The sequence below is a fragment of the Podarcis pityusensis genome (genome assembly GCF_964106645.2).
Source record: "Podarcis pityusensis genome assembly, chromosome: 2".
Lineage (NCBI taxonomy): Eukaryota > Metazoa > Chordata > Lepidosauria > Squamata > Lacertidae > Podarcis > Podarcis pityusensis.
The window spans coordinates 24,852,189-24,872,111 of record NC_138029.1 but is presented as its reverse complement, the minus strand read 5'-3'; the positions used below and the strand labels follow the sequence as shown (position 1 = coordinate 24,872,111).

The following is a 19,923-nucleotide window of genomic DNA, read 5'->3' as shown; positions in this document are numbered from 1 at the left end:
CACCTACACTCTGGTAATCAGGTTTCGTAGGTATTGTGTTTAAATAAAACCTGCAAAACCTTGTTTCGCCAGAGCAGTAGTGAGACGATGGGAAGCCATGCGTCTGTCAAATATATCCAGCTCTCTTAAGTTGTTTTCCTGTACTCGTCTATCAGAGAAGGCGCATGCACCACACAGGAATTAGTTCTGGGTGGCTGTGTCTGAGGATCATGCTGTTAAGTATTACTGTTGGTCTCAGTGTCAGCAAACCTTGAAGTGCCACTTACAGAAATCAGGCAGATTTACTCCTCCGGTTCTTAGCGTCTATCTTATTTGAGCGACAGCTTTGTAATGCTCACATGCATGAGTCAATACAAGACGGCCACGAATCTGTCTCTGCAGAATACAAATCCTTGATTCTCAATGACCTAATGAACAACAACAACAAAAAGGGTCTCCTTTTCCCTTTCACAGAGGTGTGACCCAAGTCATTCATACATTCCTCCTCCCATGCAAAAACCGGTTTGGTGACTGCGCTTAACAAGTTTCTCTTTTGATCCCTCCTGGGCACTTAATCCCTCTGGGTCTCAATTTCCCACATATACAATGACCGTAACAGCATTCCTAGTGCTCCACAAGACTTTAGTATGGAAAATAAATACATTCACATGGCCGTTTCATACACTAATGAATGGGAGCCATGTGCTACATTCAAAGCAGGGGGGGAGGGGGGAATCTTGGGCAATAAGTAAGAACTGCAGGAACAAATTTATCCATATGTCTAAGTCCATGGTTCTCCTTACCCAACACAGGTTGGGAATAAGTTTGCAATTATGTATTTATTTTTTGTCATGTTGTAAGCCACCTTTAGCATGGTTTGAACAATGGAAAGGTAGCATACAATAAAAGGAAGTATGTACGTATTGTTACACGACACCCCTGTCTCCAGGAGGCGTGAGATTCCCAAGGCATGCTTTGTAACCTTGTGTTTCACTTTGGACAATTCGGCATGGCAGAGACTGTGGTGTCTTTATGATCTATGGTTTCCACATCCTGAAGCCTCCTATGGAGGAAGTTCAGCACATCAATATTCCAAGAGGTTTCTATCCCTCTCCTAAGCACAGCACTGCTTGCAAGAAGAGACATCAACATCTCTCTCTAGTACAGTTGTTTCCGCACCTTTGCAAATGAGAGTTGCCCTTTTCATCCCTTTGTTGTTGCCTAAATGGCTCATCCTAATGCCTCTCAAGGAAATTATTTGAGTTCATCAGCTTTTACACTTGTCTTAATTAGAGGATAAACAAAGTCTGGCAGAGGCTTAAATAAACACTGACACTGGCTCGAATACACATGTGAGTCTAACTCAGGGCGTTTCAACACACAGCCTGGGGGTCACAGGTGCTTGAAGCCCCCCACAACAGCCCTTGAGAGCTAGGCAAGTGAGGTGCTGGGCTTTGGGAAAGGGGCGTGAGGGCTGGGAGCCATCAAATTGTAGCCTCAAGCTCTCTGCCCCCCCATGCAACAAGGCAGTGCGTGGCCCATGGGTTCCGTGTCACAGTACCCTTGTGGAACAGTTATGAAAAGTTGGACCATCCTGATTTCCCAGTTCCAACACCCAAGCCTTAATTAAATTCTGGCACTAACTTGATCCGGAATTTAGGGTTTCTTGCACCCCCAGATTCATAACACTATATACATACATATACAATATGTATATTGTCTCAGAAAACACAGAGGTTGGAGGAGGGGTTGTTGGGGGAAGGTGCCTTCAAAAGAAGAAAAAAAATACCCTGTTGTTTCTTTCTCCTGGATTTTGTTTGTCTTCTCATTTCATAAGGCTGAGAGATGCATACAGTATATTTATATAGAGACTAAACCCGAACACGACAGATGAAAACTGCAAACCAGGAAGACAGGTGTAATACCCCTGATATTCCTATACAGTGAGTCTTATACACTCAGCCTCACACCATTGATACATCACTAGGGATGCAATCCTGTGTCTCCTGAGTGTTATCACAGCAAACACAGGACAGAGCAGTGCTCCAAATCAGAAAGGAAGATCTGATGTCAGATGCCCCATTCCTCACCCCACCACAGCAATTTCTGCAGCCCTGGCCCAACCAGTGTCAAAATCCTCAAGTCCAGAAAGGGGGTGCAGGAGTCAGGGTGGACTGGGAAACAACTTAGATCTGGTGCCCCAACATGCCTCTAAATCAGGGATAGATTTATACTGGCATCCTGGATAGCTCAGTTGGTTGGAGTGTGGTGCTGACAAGGCCAAGGTCGCAGGTTTGATCCCTGTATGGGACAGCTGCATTGCAAGGGGTTGGACTAGATGATCCTCAGGGTCCCTTTCAACTCTACAATTCCATGATTCTATGATCTTGCATCTTTCCCTCCCAATGTTTCAGACGGGAGGGAAACAAGGGCAAGAGAAGGGCAAGAGTGGTGCTCCCTTAGGATTGCACCCTAAATGATGTGTGACTATAATCCAACAGCATGAATGCACAGGGCTTTTTTTTCAGTTGAAACTCACCAGAACTCATTTCCGGCACGTCTCAGGTGGTCGCCATGGCCATTATGAAAGAACAAGAGAGGCACTTCTCCCCCCAGAAAAGCAGCACTGCTGATGCATATGATGTAGAAGCTCTGCTCACATCTGTGAACAGGGGGAAGAGTGCCATTTTAAATGAGGGATGTGGTTAACGCTTTACACCGCACTCCCTAATTTGTCCCGTCTGTGTCCTGCGGTACCACGAGGATGACAACAAGACAAGCTGTCCCCTCCTGCCGCAACGCCGCTCTGTCTAGCAGCGCCAACATCAGAGAGCCTAGGCTGGGTCAGCTGCCGAAGCAAAGGGGCTTGCACAATGGCTGTGCCTGTGAAGCATAAACTGGCTTTCTGCTCTCGTTTCCCGGAACAGCAGCGCAGCTCTCCTCTGCTGACTCAGTGTGGCACATTCAGCTTACTCTCTGGAGCTGGGAGTCCCAGATTCCCAAATTACAGCAACAAGGGATAGGAGCAGAGAGTTGGCAGCTCATGTAAGAAGTCCAAGCTTCTCAGTTTCCTGGCTACACACAAGAGATGCTCCTCTCCAGGTAAAAAGAAAATATAAAGGCTCATTGTCAAATATCTATTTCAAACAGCAATCTCGCCACAGGGGGAAGGTAAAAAGGAAATTTACCGCGAGTTCCTGTTCTCCAGGCTTCTCAGAGGGTACCCCCTGACCATTAGGTCCAGTCGTGACCGACTCTGAGGTTGTGGTGCTCATCTCGCTTTACTGGCCGAGGGAGCCAGCGTACAGCTTCTGGGTCATATGGCCAACATGACTAAGCCACTGCTGGCGAACCAGAGCAGCCGAAGCGGTACCTATTTATCAACTTGCACTTTGACGTGCTTTTGAACTGCTAGGTTGGCAGGAGCTGGGACCGAGGAAGGGACTCTGCTTCCTGATGGAACAGGCCGCTCTCCCCTGTGCTGTTCCAGGTGTTTTGCTGACCTACCCCTCAGAGTCAATTGCGGGGGGAGGCATGCCCCATTGCAATGGCAGAAGTCCTTGTGCAGGCTTCCGCAGGCGGCGCTCTATTAGGTGAGTCCCACCCAATTTCTCTACTTTTTGTGAAATATAATAATAATAATAATAATAATAATAATAATAATTTATTTGTACCCCGCCCATCTGGCTGGGTTTCCCCAGCCACTCTGGGCGGCTTCCATAGAAACAAAAAATACAGTAAAATATCACAGATTAAAAGCTTCCCTGAACAGGGCTGCCTTAAGATGTCTTCTAAATGTCAGGTAGTTATTTATCGCTTTGACATCTGATGGGAGGGCGTTCCACAGGGCGGGCGCCACTACCGAGAAGGCCCTCTGCTTGGTTCCCTGTAGCTTTGCTTCTCGCAATGAGGGAACTGCCAGAAGGCCCTCAGAGCTGGACCTCAGTGTCCGTCCGGGCTGAATGATGGGTTGGAGGCGCTCCTTCATGTATACTGGGCTGAGGCCATTTAGGGCTTTAAAGGTCAGTATGAACACTTTGAATTGTGCCCGGAAACGTACTGGGAGCCAATAAGCATAATGAAGGTGTTCAAAACACACAACACACACTCCTGCTTAAATCTGCATCCAGTAGGCTCTCAGCACTGGTCTGGGAAGCGGTGTGTACACGTTGGCCACAATCCTTACTTTTCCTATCCTGATGTTTCTTACAAAATACCATGTTTTCTCCCAAACCAGCTATTCTCCAAATAGAGAAAAGGGATGACCTAGCTGTGTTTCAAGTCGGCAATGTGTACACAGCTTTACTGGAACTGCTGTGTGTTGTGATGTATTTCCTTTGTTTCATCATGCCTGCTACCCGCTCAGAGCAGCTTTTCACAATGTAAATGAGTTTGTTGCCCAACAGCTGTCACTATTCATTCCTTACCCAGCTTTAATTGGCCACGGAACTGGAGGCAGAAAATTGTTACCAAGGTATGTTGGTTTAGGGTTTAGAGAAATGAGCTGGGACCTCTGGCTTTCCCTTTTTGTGCTCATCCAGCTTCAGACATGCTTAGGGCTAAAGACACAGTGGCTTGGCTGGTGTTGCAGCACCAAGTCAGAAGCAGCCTAGAAGTTTGGGGATAGGCTCCACCTTGGATTCTTTGAAATGGCCTCTGATCCAAACAGGTAAGTAAGTCTCGCACGCTGCTTGGGGCCGTCAACCAAGCTGAGCGATAAAGAAAGACAGGCGCCTACATCGCGCCACATTTTGCTATTCTAAAATGTTATTTATCATAAGAAGTAAGTATACTTAACAAGAGTTCTTTCTAAGAACATTGTTTTGCATGCATGCTTTTAAGAAGCCTGCCTTGGCTGCTGGCAACTGACTTTCCCCGAAAGGGTTCTGTGCCTGGATAAACAAATAGACAGGCTGAACTTAAGAACACTCCTTCCCCCAAGCTGGTTTTTGTTTGGGGCATCCAGAGTTCTGCAATTCTCTGTGGGTAGCAGTTTTGAAGGAAGCACCCTTCCAACATGACAGGAGGCTCTTAGGCTATATTTAACATCTGAAACATGTCAAGGAAAAGGGCAACAAGAAACAAAGCTAGATTTGGTTTTGTGAAATACTGGTCTGCATCTAATACAGTGGTACCTCGGGTTACAGATGCTTCAGGTTACAGACTCCACTAACCCAGAAATAGTACCTTGGGTTAAGAACTTTGCTTCGGGATGAGAACAGAAATCGTGTGGCGGTGGCACAGCAGCCCCATTAGCTAAAGTGGTACCTCAGGTTAAGAACAGTTTCAGGTTAAGAACGGACCTCCAGAACAAATTAAGTTCTTAACCAGAGGTTCCATTGTACTGTACGGAAGGGGGGGAAATCACAATTATTTTCCTCCCGCCCAGCCATGTAGAGGTACAGCTAAACTCAAATCATCCATCAGTGGGAGACTCCCTTGCGAGAAACTGTCAGCTCTTCTAAAGTGTTCCGGAATTAACCGATATTTTATTGGTCTTCGGTTTTGAAGGTTTGGGGTTTCTATTATAGCAGTCCTCAACAGCTTCAGAGAACTGCTTGTTTTCAGGTCTGCTGTGAAACTGCTGCTCCAAATCCCCAGTTGGCACATGTAGCCAAAAAACAAATGCCTCCTTGTAACTGTGGGAAGTTAGGGAAAGTGCCCTGGAATTTGGAGACACCAAAGCTAACAAGCAGGTTTTTCTGCCCAGCACAGAATCTAAGTGGAAAGCTTCCTTTGTTTCATCAGGTCATCCATTGGCTTCTCTCTTCTTAGCCAGAGACCTGATGGGTACAAGATGCTGAATATTTCTTACTGGGTGTGGGGACTGCACATCTGTTACTCTCAATGAGCATCAAGGGATATCGAACATCATGACCATCTTCAACAACAATGCAAACAGCTGTCTTTCTGTAGTCTCCTCGCATAGCAACAAAAAGCTACTGAAGCACTAGATAGGAAGAGGAACGGATATTCGACCCCTGCCTGAGCAGCCCCAGGGCAACAGCATAAAAGGAAGATGAAGAATACCATCTTCCACCAGTTGCTCAAAAGGCTTCATATTCATGTTGTTAAGGAGGATACATACTGTACTTTTCCGTGTATAAGACTAGGTTTCTTATTAGAAAATAATGTTTAAAATTGGGGGTCATCTTATACACAGTTATAGCCTCCCCCCATTTTCTTAACTTGGAGTCCCCCAAAATAGGGGGCGTCTTATACACAGGGGCATCTTATACACGAAAAAATACAGTACGTGCAACAACAAAAGAGAAGTCATTGTTTTTCCCATAGAGGTTCAGATGTAGCAGGAAACCATTGAGTTTGATATACCACTATAATAATGGATGGTTGTATCATTTTTGCCATTGAAATGTTCACTCTTGAACCTCTGTCATCTCATTCTATCCCTGGGTAGCTACTGGAGGCAGGAATATCTGAATTGTTGGGTTAAAACAAAAACAGACCAATGCTTACAGGTTCTGGTCTCTCAAGTGGTCACTGACTGCCCAAATGTGAAACCATTGTAATGAATAATGTCCCAAAACTGGACATATTGTACTTGGGATAATTATCCAGAATTTATGCCTAGCTGAAAATATCCTTGGGGGGCAAACACTGATATTATAATCCAAGTGAAAGTAAATCTGAAAAGCTCCAATGAACAGCTGAGTATGATCATGACAATGCAGTGAAGGGATGTTCTGCCATTTTGATGTAAGGCAATAACAATAATAATCTGAAAATAAAAGCAAGCATTCTCTCTCAGATATTCATATTGTCCAAACAGCCTCAAGATCCAGTGTTTACATGGCCTATTTACTTCCCTCTCCTGCTCTGGCTGATGCAATTGTGGTCTCCAGCCTGGGAAGGAACCCTCCTGAAATCTTTTCAAGTAGAAATACTTGGAACAAATTCTGACAGATGCTTACATTCATAGGGGCCTGGAACTGGGCTCCCTCCACTTGTGCTAATCACCCCCTGGGAATGTTGTTGCCAAGAGCATTTTAGGATTCAGATCTTGGAATGCAAATTTGTCCCGGGCCTTTTAACAGGCCACAACTTGTCTGGAAAATAGAGTTCTGGGGAAGGGAAGGGATAGGAGGGCAAAGGTAGAATTTAAAATAAAATCAATGCAGCTTTTAACAGTGTCTGGTTTTTTAAATATATATGTGTGTATATTTTATTCTGCAATGAAAAAGTAATAAATAATCTAATTTCCAACAAAGGCTCCAAGTCAGATGTTGTTCCTCAAGGAAAGGAGGTTCACTGAAATAAACATCTTGTTTTCCATCTAAGTTGCCTTGTTTTCCTAAAAACCTGTAATCCTCTTCTGTACTCCAACCACCTCTGCTGCTGCGGGGAGGTACGGCAGGACCCTCTGCCACCGCAGGGAGGCCTGATAAGGCCCTCCGCCACTGTAGATATATATCGTGATATATCAAGGTATTGTGATATTTAGGTGGTGATATATCTGTCAGGAGTTCAGCCTACACTCAAGTAGGACTCTGGCAGAGACACCTGCCCGACTGACATGTTCGCTCCCTCCTGGTCGATCGTTCAGGAACTTCATAAGCTTTCTTCAGCCCAAACATCACAGCGACCGATGCCAACCGACACCGGCACACTTAGGTATCCGCAGAGTTTGTGCAACTTGCGTGACAGACAGCAACTCAGCATTTTGGCTAATCTACGTTAAGCATCAAGAGAAAATGAAATTTCAACAGTGGAGACTGTCGACTTAGTGAAAATGGCACCCTTCAGATGTTCTTGGACTCTTGCCCCAGCCAATATGGCCAATGCTGAGGGATAATGGGTGTTTTAGTTAGGCAGTATGTGGAGTATACACCTTTAGTTACCCCTGGAGTAGGGGGACACAAAAGTTCACATTAAACTGTAATCAGCAAGTGAATTACAGCACAATCCTATGCATGTCTTCTCAGAAGTAAATCCCATTGAATTGAAGGGGAGTTACTCTAATTGCCACTATCATTTGCACCAAGATACACAGTGTGGCCATTGGAGGTGTGGCTGGCATTGGCACTGCAATGCTTTGGGCATCAGGTTATGCTGATAAAAGGTTAAAATTGCTAAATATGTTTTAAAAAATGCTTTTTAAAAAATTACTCAAGCATAATGTTATAATGGTTATGCTGTTAGTCTGCTCTGGTTTTATTAAACTGGTACAAACCTGATTATTTTTTTACAATGTGATTGCATTTCCTATTGATACGATTGGTTTAGTCGTGCCCACTGGTATCCATAGGGATGGGGGTGGTTTAAAATTATTTCAATTAATAAATGCAAATAATGGTCCCAAATGCCTTAAAAATTCCTGCTGTAATGCCGACTCCAAACTAAGCCTACTTTCAAAAAGGAAAAGAAAGGAAAGAAACACAGTGATAGTTCATTAGGTGGTGTTGCCTTTGTTCAATTTGTGCCATATTTACAGAACACAAATAGGGGGAAGATTACAATAATGCACCTGTTTTCAAGTTGGCTCGCCTTGGCAAAATCTGTGCAGCTCACTGCGTCAGGGTCACAATGAGCAAATCAAACTCTATGCATCTCAAAGGGAAACTAGCTGTGGCCATTCCTCACCTCAAGGCCTAATCTCAAGGACAGCATGTGCTCCCAATGTTCAAAAACAACACTGCGCAAGTCTTCAAGAAAGATTGTTAACAGAACTTTGGCACTGAAGCACTTCATCTTGTTGACGCTGCTACAATAATGAGTCATGACATGCTGCTTATGAAGAATTATATTTCTAAGTGAATTAAACTACAACCCGCCCTATGAACCGAAGCTTGTTCCATATTCCCCTTTCAGCCACTGGACGTACAATTTTGCAAAAAAACCACCATGTGCCATAAGAACATGATGTCCCTTGCCATTCAACACGGAGCTTTTCATAACTTATTTTATGCAACAGCTTGAATAACAGAAAAAAGGACAGAGACACATAGCAACCAAAGGATGTTCATCATAGCAGAGGTGGAAAGACACTAGTGGCAATAAAGCTAACCCTAAAAACAAACTTCACAAGTAGAATTATGAATTGATTGACTCAATGTATCATTTTGGTCCCTTGTACTATGTTATGACCACGTGCTAATCCATCACCACGTTGGCAGATCTCACTAAAACGCCTCTTCTTTACATTACCAACACACAAGGTGAAGTTCTTCACAAAAAGGGATTTTGACAACCACAGCAGAGGTCATTTAACTTATTTATTTCTACCCAAAATGTTGACTAAAAATTAGACCCAGGGTGACATTACAATGGCTTTAACCCAAGTTAAGCAGAAGAACAGATAAACAAACCACTGATGAAAAACTTCAGTGGCAGCTAGAATGGTGACTGGGAGTGGCTGCCAAGACCATATAACACCGGTCCTGAAAGACCCACATTGGCTCCCAGTACGTTTCCGGGCACAATTCAAAGTGTTCATACTGACCTTTAAAGCCCTAAATGGCCTCAGCCCAGTATACATGAAGGAGCGCCTCCAACCCATCATTCAGCCCGGACGGACACTGAGGTCCAGCTCTGAGGGTATTCTGGCGGTTCCCTCCCTGTGGGAAGTTAGGTTGCAGGGAAACAGGCAGAGGGCCTTCTCGGTAGTGGCGCCCGCCCTGTGGAACGCCCTCCCATCAGATGTCAAGGAAATAAACACCTGACTTTTAGAAGACATCTGAAGGCAGCCCTGTTGACTTCCGGGTCAGCGCCATTGGTGAATGGCGGAGTTCCTCCAACCGGAGGAACGGGCTCCGTGGAAACTGGGTCTTCCCGCCGCGGCGAAGGTGGGGACCCGCTAGAAATCCCAGGCAGAGGAAGCCTGGGAATGTGGGGTTTGGCAGGGCACCAGAAGCACCCCCCTACTCGTGGGGAATCCCATTTAGGGGCTCCGGAGCGAAGTGGGGTGAGAAGCGCGGTGCTGCGAACTGACTGCTACTTTCACGGAGTGAAGCCGCACAGCCATTGCCAGAGAGCGCTGACTTTTTCCTGTGGACAATTGGACTTAAAACAAGTCCGCTGCTTGCCCACCAGGTTTCTCTTACGCACAGCAACCCAGGTCATGTGGGCGGGGAGGGGGGGTTGCAGTGATTTTTAGGAAGTCACTAGCTTGCACCAGGCGTCCTACTGGGAAGATCCAGTTCTCTGAGTGCATGTTCTGGAAGTTGGGCAATAGGGGCAGTACAGGATTCCTTTTGGTGTACCGACCTCCCCGCTGCACCAAGGATTCCCTGTCCGAGCTGCTTCAGGTCGTGGCGGATTTTCTCCTGGAGACACCTAGTTTGGTTGTCCTAGGGGATTTTAACATCCATGCCGACACGACCTTACAAGGGGCCGCTCGGGACTTCGTGGAAAGCATGGCCTCCATGGGGCTGTCCCTGAATAAGTTTGGCCCAACTCATAGTCATGGACATGCCTTAGACCTGGTGTTCACCTCTAGTGACGTGGGTGATCTGACACTAAGTAAAAGTGAAACAAAAGAAGTGCCATGGTCAGATCACTTCCTGGTGCAACTGGACTTCTCCGCGACCCTTCCCCTCTGCAGGGAGGTGGGACCAATTCGGATGGTCCGCCCCCGCCACTTAATGGATCCAAATGGTTTCCAGACAGTGGTAGGGGATGCTTTAGCCCATGTTGATGGCCTTTCAGCTGATTCCCTGGTGGTCCGCTGGAATGCGGAGTTAACCAGGGCTATCAACTGTCTGGCTCCGAAGCGCCCTCTCCGATTGCATGGAGCCCGGACAGCCCCGTGGTTTTCTTCGGAGCTGAGGGCGATGAAACAATCGCTGAGACGGCTAGAGCGTCGGTGGCAGAAAACTCACTCCGAATCTGACCGGACACAGGTTAGAGCTCAACGTCGAGCCTACCAAGTGGCGATAGCGACGGCGAAGAAGACTTTCTTCACCGCCTCTATTGCATCTGCAGAAAATAGTAGCAGGAGACTCTTTCAGGTGGTTCGCAATTTAACGGAACCACCTTTACCACCGGGGCATTGTAAAGACCCCAAGATCTCCTGCAACGATTTTGCAAAGTTTTTTGCAGATAAAATCACTCATATTCGGAAGGAGCTAGACACCACCGTGGGAGCAGGGCCAGGGCGGGAGAGTGCTAGAGCTCTGTCTGGTCAAGTTGCATGGAATCAATTTCAATCCGTTACCCCCAAGGATGTGGACAGGCTGCTTGGACGCGTGAAAGCAACCACCTGTCTCCTTGATCCTTGCCCATCCTGGCTAATAAAAGCAAGCCGGGAAGGGCTGGGCGATGGGCTCTGCGGGGTGGTGAATGCTTCCCTCTGTGAGGGAACATTCCCAGATCCCCTGAAAGAGGCGGTCATTAAACCGCTTCTTAAAAAACCATCTTTAGACGCGGCCAGTATGGCCAACTATCGCCCAGTCTCAAATCTTCCATTCTTGGGCAAGTTGATTGAGCGTGTGGTTGCTGAACAACTCCAGGCACGCCTGGAGGATGCGGACCATTTGGATCCCTTCCAATTGGGATTCAGGCCTCACCATGGGACTGAAACTGCCTTGGTCGCGCTAGTTGATGATCTCCGGCGAGCTAGGGACAAAGGTGACAGTTGTTTCCTGGTTCTGCTGGATCTCTCAGCGGCCTTTGATACAATCGACCATAACATCCTTCTGGACCGTCTAGAGGGGCTGGGAGCTGGGGGCACTGTTATACAATGGTTTCGCTCCTTCCTCCTGGGCCGTGTTCAGAAAGTGGTGGTGGGGGATGAGTGTTCAGACCCCTGGGCCCTCACTTGTGGGGTGCCTCAGGGTTCCGTCCTCTCCCCCATGCTTTTTAACATCTATATGAAGCCGCTGGGAGAGATCATCAGGGGATTTGGACTGGGTGTCCATCAATATGCAGATGATACCCAGCTCTACCTCTCTTTCAAATCAGAACCAGTGAAGGCGGTGAAGGTCCTGTGTGAGTGCCTGGAGGCGGTTGGAGGATGGATGGCGGCTAATGGATTGAAGTTGAATCCTGACAAGACAGAAGTATTGTTTTTGGGGGACAGGGGGAGGGCTGGTGTGGAGGACTCCCTGGTCCTGAATAGGGTAACTGTGCCCCTGAAGGACCAGGTGTGCAGCCTGGGAGTCATTTTGGACTCACAGCTGTCCATGGAGGCGCAGGTCAATTCTGTATCCAGGGCAGCTGTCTACCAACTCCACCTGGTACGCAGGCTGAGACCCTACCTGCCCGCGGACTGTCTCGCCAGAGTGGTGCATGCTCTGGTTATCTCCCGCTTGGACTACTGCAATGCGCTCTACGTGGGGCTACCTTTGAAGGTGACCCAGAAACTACAATTAATCCAGAATGCGGCAGCTAGACTGGTGACTGGGGGCAGCCGCCGAGACCACATAACACCGGTCTTGAAAGACCTACATTGGCTCCCAGTACATTTCCGAGCACAATTCAAAGTGTTGGTGTTGACCTTTAAAGCCCTAAACGGCCTCGGCCCAGTATACCTGAAGGAGCGTCTCCACCCCCATCGTTCTGCCCGGACGCTGAGGTCCAGCGCCGAGGGCCTTCTGGCGGTTCCCTCATTGCGAGAAGCAAAGCTACAGGGAACCAGGCAGAGGGCCTTCTCGGTAGTGGCGCCCGCCCTGTGGAACGCCCTCCCATCAGATGTCAAAGCAATAAATAACTACCTGACATTTAGAAGGCATCTTAAGGCAGCCCTGTTCAGGGAAGCTTTTAATCTGTGATATTTTACTGTATTTTTTGTTTCTATGGAAGCCGCCCAGAGTGGCTGGGGAAACCCAGCCAGATGGGCGGGGTACAAATAATAAATTATTATTATTATTATTATTATTATTATTATTATTATTATTATTATAAGTACCCGTGAGTAGAAACGGAAAATTGGATCAAGAAATTGCTTAATTTGGTATCGAAGTGGGAAGGTGCAAACAGGAAGTCCGCCTTCTGCTTTTTGTATATAGTCTAAAGCAAAAATTTTGTAAGCTAAAGCTGTCAAAAAAGCCTAAATTTCCTTCATTCAGAATCACTGAAACCCCCCTTGGAAGCAGGAGAAAAGGGGGGGGGGACTCTGTTTAACCCTAGCAGGAGAGGGAGTGAAGAAGGATAAGTTTCCACCGTCTCTAACCTGGGAACGGGGTGTCAGAGACAGAAACTGTTGGAGTGGCTCATTGACTGTGAATGGAATACTTTGACAGATAGCTAATGAAGAGAGACAAGTTGATTCTAATGTTGCCTTTTGCATTTTAAAGAAACAAAATATCTGAAAAACATCGGAAATATCTGGAAAATGAAAGTAACTTTCCTTTGCCTTTTAAAAAAAAATGGATACAAAGAGAAATTGTCTCCTCTAGAGGGAGCCTGTTAAATTGTTGCTGCAGTATACTTGAGGATCCAACATCTGTGAGATTAAGATCGTGGGAACAGTCTTTTCTGACCTTGACCAAAGATGAGCTGGGAGGAAGACTGGGTGCTTGCTTTATGCAAAACAAATGCCTTGCTGGAACAGATGCACAAGAAGATGGACTTGATGAATGAGAAAATGGATTTGACTGTTGTGGTTAATAACTGTGGACAAACAGGGAACATTGATACAGAAATCATCCAGGGACCAACCTATGATTCTCTACTGACTGGGCAAGTGCAGATGACGATGAAGGAAGATGCGGTTGCACCTCAAATAATTCAAATGGAGAGACCCGAGGCCCTACAGGAGCTGTCATTGAAGACTGAAGTTGAAGTGGGCCAGGGGGAGTTTGGAGATGAGGAGGTTCCTAACTTTGGAGAGACCTTGAAATATGATATTAAATACTTTTTGGATTATATCGAGGACTGTGGGGAGTGGGACTGTGGGGAATGGGCGGGCTGGATGAAGGGAAATGGAGACAATTTTGGGTTGGAATCCCCCAGAGACCTACTCCTCAATGAGAAAGGAAAGAAATTAAGAAAGAGACCAACAAAAGACAAGGAAAAGGGCAAATATAAACAAGAAGAAGAAGAACTGCAGAAGGGACATGGAAGAGACTTAAGGGCCTCGGACATAAGGCTTCCAGGTTGATGGACTAGATGGAATGGATAGTAAGGACTGACACGATCCGAGACCAGGAAGAAGAGACGCTGGATGACGATTGGAAGAAAACTTATAAAGGAAACTTTTTATTTAGAATTAGCTTAATGAATATTAGGGAAAATGTTGGAATGAAACTATATGACTCTAGCAGAAATGATATCAGGAGCTATGTATATTTGAAAACTAAGATTTAAGCTTTAAGGTATTTTGGGGTAAGATAAGGTTAAATAAATTAAGGTAATTTGAATAACAGAATATGGGGAAAGATGGAAAGGACTTGTTGAGTTAATTATTAGGTTAAATTGTTAAGACATATTTTTTAACAAAAATTGAGAAAGATGGAAAGAATTTGCTGAAATAATTAATTAAACTAGAATACAAAAAGGGAGGTGTGAGGAGGTCAATGAAACAAGCAAATGGAAATTATAGATATGCAATTTGGGATTTGTGTCTTTTTTTTTTTCTTCTTTTTTTTATTTTGCTGTATTGTTGTATTGGTTTTTATGTTCTGTGTTTTTCTCTTTTTTATATATTGTAGTGTTGTTCTTTATTTTGTCTTTTTTTGGGGGTAATTTTGAAATTATTAATAAATATTATTTTTTAAAAAATGAAGGCAGCCCTGTTTAGGGAAATTTTTTAATGTTTGATGTTTTGTTCTGTTTTTGATATTCTGTTGGGGGGAAATCCAGCCAGACCAATGGGGTATAAATAAATAAATATTATTACTACTACTACTATTCAGCAGCAAGCATATGACAGTGGACACAGCAGTATCAACAGGGAAAACCTGCTGTATACTGCTGAATTGGAGGACCCTATCATTTGCAGGACTTTGCAAGCAAGTGAACTAAAGACTTGGCTGCGGACTTAAACACAGCAAGCACTTTGAAGGAAAGGACCCTCTCAGGGCTCAAAGAGAGAGAAGACTAATGTAACATCTGTAAATAGTGTGTGCATGCATAGTGGTGTTTGTTGTTGCTGGTCTAGTAAAGACAACTCTCCTAAATGGCTGTTTTCTGTGGTGAGCTTAACCGCTTGGTTGAGCTTTGGAGACGCTACACCCAACAAAACTCCAACAGTGATTAGGAGACAAAATCAGAAAATGTGGATGCATCTGGGCCAATTACTGCCAAAGACACCCCAGCTTTCCATCAGGGCTCAGCACTCCTGTTGGGAGAACCAAGATCTTGCACACGCCCTCATCAAGGCAATTTTTTAAATTTTTTACCTTCTCTTTGAACTTGTCTCAAAACATTCATTTGATGCCATGAAGATGTCTCTTAAAATGGTTCATCTGAGTCTTGCTGCCTAGATACGGCACAACCTTTGCCAATCCAATCATTTCACCATGAACCCTTCATGTCATGCCCTGTCTTTACCGTCATAATTGGACCATTGCAAAAGAGAACATTCTGTCTTATGGGGATGCTTCTTTTCCTTCTTAACTGCTTGCCCCCAGGGTTAAGCTACAGCACCCACAATTTTTTCACTAAACTGAATACACAAAAAACCACAGTGAAATCTGAAATGCCCAGTGGGAGCTAGTGTGCAGGAGCTTGCAGTAGGGGCAGGCTTTCAAAACAACATACAGGATTTCATCTTTAGTTTGTGGCTGGGAGAGGCAAGAGGGTAGTGTTTAGAAAATGTGCCCTCTGATAACTGCCCTGCAAACTGCTGTTCTCATGCTTACGCTTGCAGCTCTCGCATTATCATATGAACAGAAAATGACAGAGTGTAGACGAGTTGGGGGTGGGGGTTTGCCCTACTTACAAATTGATAATGGACACAGTTGCCAGAGCCAGGACTCCAGGCTGAATGAGAACTTAATGATGTCCCTGTTTGTTCAGGCAAAGACTAGCACCAAGCACCCTGGGACCCATTTTTGTTGTTTCTCTTACTTGGTTTCAGAATCCAAAGCAATTAAGAAAAGAAATCTGTTGTGATGTAGGGAACAAAAACCGGTTTTGCCTTGAAAAGCAAAGGAAATGGGAGTCACCTGGCCATCAACGAGAGAGAAAGAAAATGACAGGAGGCAGGCAAAGCTAAATTGGGGGAAGGAGATTTCATCAGCCTACCAGTTCCAGCAAGACTTGAGGCAAAGACCTCCTATGCACACCAATTTTAGTACAGTCATACCTTGGAAGCCGAATGCCTTGGGAGTCAAACGTTTTGGCTCCTGAACCCTGCAAACCCGGAAGTGAGTGTTCCAGTTTGCAAACATTCTTTGGAACCCGAACGTCCGACACGGCTTCCGATTGGCTGCAGGAGCTTCCTGCAGCCGATCGGAAGCCATGCCTTGGTTTCTGAATGTTTGGGAAGTTGAATGGACTTCCGGAACAGATTCCACTCGACTTTCGAGGTACCACTGTAATAATACTATTGGTCCATTACATATTTTGGATGCACATATACTCCACACTCTGTGGGTGTGTTATTTCACTAGTAGTGAAAGAACAGCACCATAAACAGCTCCAAATATTTCTGGAATTATACAACCTTTTCTACTAAATATTTGAGGAAGAATATATTATGCCAGTGCTGCAACCTTTAATAATAATAATAATAATAATATCATGAATTAGATGGCATTCTAATTTCTCTAATTTACAGCTCTGGCTGTATACAGTAAAGAATTCCCTACATGCATAGGACAGCCTGAATTCCCTGAATGCTCTCCCACTCCTCACTAGATCTTATGCAGTTGTCGTCGCAAGCGGCTAATATTATATAGGGCTTTTCAAAATTTAACATGCATGTAGAGCAAGTTCTACATCTTGGAAATACTAAGAACATAAATTGTAGAATTCACTTGGTGCATGTGATAAGTTCTGAGAAGCCACACATGATGTCAAACTGATGCCTTGCTCAGGTTTTGGAGGTTTCCCTCAGCAGACTAGCATCTTGTTCATGAAAAAAAAGTATTTTTCAATACTCCTTTGAGTTTGAGGCTAGTTTCAAACTCCAAGGGCCAAATTAGAAAAACTTCAGAGTGCGCGAGAGTTCAGAACTCCTCACTTCTTCCTCAACACAGTCTTGTGAAATTATATAACCAAGGACTGTGCCCCTCCTGCTCAGGAAACCCAAGGTAAGCAAGCAAAAAATTATGTGCCCCACCCACCACACCCTCAATTAAAGGAACGCTTTAAATAAGAACACCATGGAGAGTGCTGCTTAGATTTTTCACTTCAAGCAACGAAATATCTCAGGCCGTTCCATCTGGAATGTTGATAAATTAGGATGCAAAAAGCTGATTTGGACTATGGACTGCATCCCGTTGTTGCCACCAAGGGCAAAAAGAAACACACCGTACCACTGTAATAAAGGCCACACTATTTCCACAGAAAAATTCAGCTAAATATTAAGGTTAATTCCATACCTGGTGTCCTTTATTTGACCGCCCGAAGAGGACCTCAGACACATCCATACCATCAAACTGTCTGTTGGGAGGGAGGCTTGCGTTTGCCAGAGACACCAAGGTAGGGAATATATCTAAAGTGCTGCAGGAGAGAAGAGACTGTGATCAGAAGAACACAGGACAGGAACAGTGTTCAAGAAGCATGAGCTACTTCACCATGAAGGAGAGCTTTGGAGCGAATAAAATTAACACTTCCCCCCCTCGGTCGTAACACATTCTATACCAAAAGTACAGAATTCAGATGAGTACCTCACTTACGCAAAAAAGCAACAACCCTATATCGACCAGACTGGGCCTCCTCTTTTTCAGGTTGGTACATGTGTGTTTTAAGAAACAAAGAAATTCAATTCCCAAACACAAATCCAATTACAAAATATAGCATTTGCACATACTGACTATTTTGCCTTAAGGGTTGGATTCATAGACAGGACATTTCCTCAAGGATTAGATTTGGGGAAGGATGTGGGGGTGGGGGAAGGTCACAAAAATAGTGGGGAGAAGAAAGATATATTGATTTGAGATTGAGGGCAGCAATTGTACAGAAAAAGGAGCTTTGTGCAGGACACTCAAACCCAACTTCTCAAATGCTAATCTGCCAAGTAATATGCTCCCAAAGCATATTACTAAAGCCTCGCATTAAACTGAAATTATTTACATCCATATTTGCTGGGAAGTTTTTGCCTCTGCGCATGGGTCTGGGAATGTTCTGATCAGTTCACACTGAGTTCAGTACCCTGACCTGTTCTTAACGCATTGTTGACCACATCTACGGAACACGATTGTTATGTTCTTTCATGTCATGCAATATCAATCATTGGTAATAGTTTAAGTCTTGATACTCAATCACTAGTTAATAGTTTAATAAGGAGGTTTCACGCCTGTCCAATTCTGTGTTCCCTTTCCCAACCTTTAATCTCTTGATGATTAATACCTATATTCAACCTTTGCATTGTATTCATGTTAACCAATCAGCAACAAGCACATATGTGGTAATGCTGTAATATTGCTGTAATATTCAATAAAAGGGACTCTCCGAGACATGCTCGAGAGATGCCTCCCGTATGACACCTTGCCATTCGTCTGTCGCTTATTTCAACCCAACACATATTAATTAGCACATTTTAATGAGCGAACACCCCCTTTTACAAATGTTAATTTGCTAGGAGGAAGCTGGCTATATCGCTGAGTCACTCAAGAGAAGGGTGGTCCAGTGCCTGCAGTTCTTGATGGAAAATTAATGAATGCCTAGTGGACACAAATACCATGTGGAAAATTTCTAATGCCTCAAGTGCAGAATGGGTTCCCAAATTACGGAGCAGCATTATGTTGTCATTTCCACTTATCGTCTCCAGCTCTCGATCATGAAGACAGTGGCCTCACTGAGGTTTGTTCCGCGGTAAACACAATGGGAGGGATGCTAGCATATAATGAACGAGGTTTCCTTATGCTGCGTCAGGCAGACGCCCAACGGTGTTGTATCTGGGGAAGAACTGGGCCCAGGTGTTTGATGATGAGTGACATCCTTGTTCTGCTGGCTCCTCTCCTCTCTGTCCAAGGCCAGATGCCCAGAATAAGGAGACACACCCCTTATATTTGCACCTGCTTCCCCCTTACCACTGGGCCTTCCTTTCCTGCTGTCCCTATGCCTTTGGAGTGCCATAGGGCAGCTCAGCAAGGCCAGAGGGAGCTAGCAACTCCTTCAGAAAACACAGAAAGGTGGGCTCAGTTGTGATGGCGCATAGTCTCTGAACCACTTGATGCACATGAGTTCCAGAAGAGACCCAAGCAAGAACCCAGACATGTATGGAACCATACAAAGCACCCAAAGAAATACCAAAATTTGAGCTCCAAGTTCCATAAAACCTCAAGGCCACATAGCTTCCTGTCATACTGGTGGGGAGCCAGGGTGGGTCACTATAAACTTCTATTGTGCGCTGCCAGGTCCAGCTGCACAGAAACACTACAATGATGCAGTCCTTGGCGATAAAACCACAGTGGCAGGGTTAAATAAGCAGGGTAAATACATCCAAATGATGCCATGCTAAGCACATCAATTCACTTTCTAGGAAAATATGGTTTCACTTATGTACAGCACAGCAGCTTCCATAGGAAGCCAGGATGGAAAATGAGAGTGGCATTGGGTTCTGCAGTTGCCACCAATAACCCTGTCAACATTTCCACTGCAGTCTTCTTATTTCAGGAACTTAACCCTGAGCCACAAAACACATTATTCCATAATCATATACTTGATAACACAGCACATGGAGTGTGGTACTGAAATAATACACACACAGTCAGGTGGGTGATCTGACATCCAGCAACCAGCACAATATGGGAAATGGATTACTGAAGCAACTCAATAGAAGATGGTCAAGCTTTTAATTGGTCCTAATCACCTGGAGATTGAACCAATTCAGCTGGTTTCTTCAAATTAGTATGCAAGTAGGCTAAATGTCTG

General features: G+C 45.0%; 1 protein-coding gene across 12 annotated transcripts in view; it reads right to left on the bottom strand.

Annotated features, from left to right (window-relative positions):
• Positions 1 to 19,923, bottom strand: part of ARSG (arylsulfatase G) — a 114,841-nt gene that overhangs the window by 14,243 nt on the left and 80,675 nt on the right. For all 12 annotated transcript variants that reach the window (XR_013982679.1, XM_080994668.1, XM_080994667.1 and 9 more), the window contains one exon: positions 17,427 to 17,547. Coding sequence is in view for 11 of the 12 variants with exons in the window: in XM_080994668.1 (XP_080850794.1) it covers positions 17,427 to 17,547 (121 nt within the window). In the remaining variant the exon portion in view is untranslated. The remainder of the gene's footprint in view (positions 1 to 17,426; positions 17,548 to 19,923) is intronic.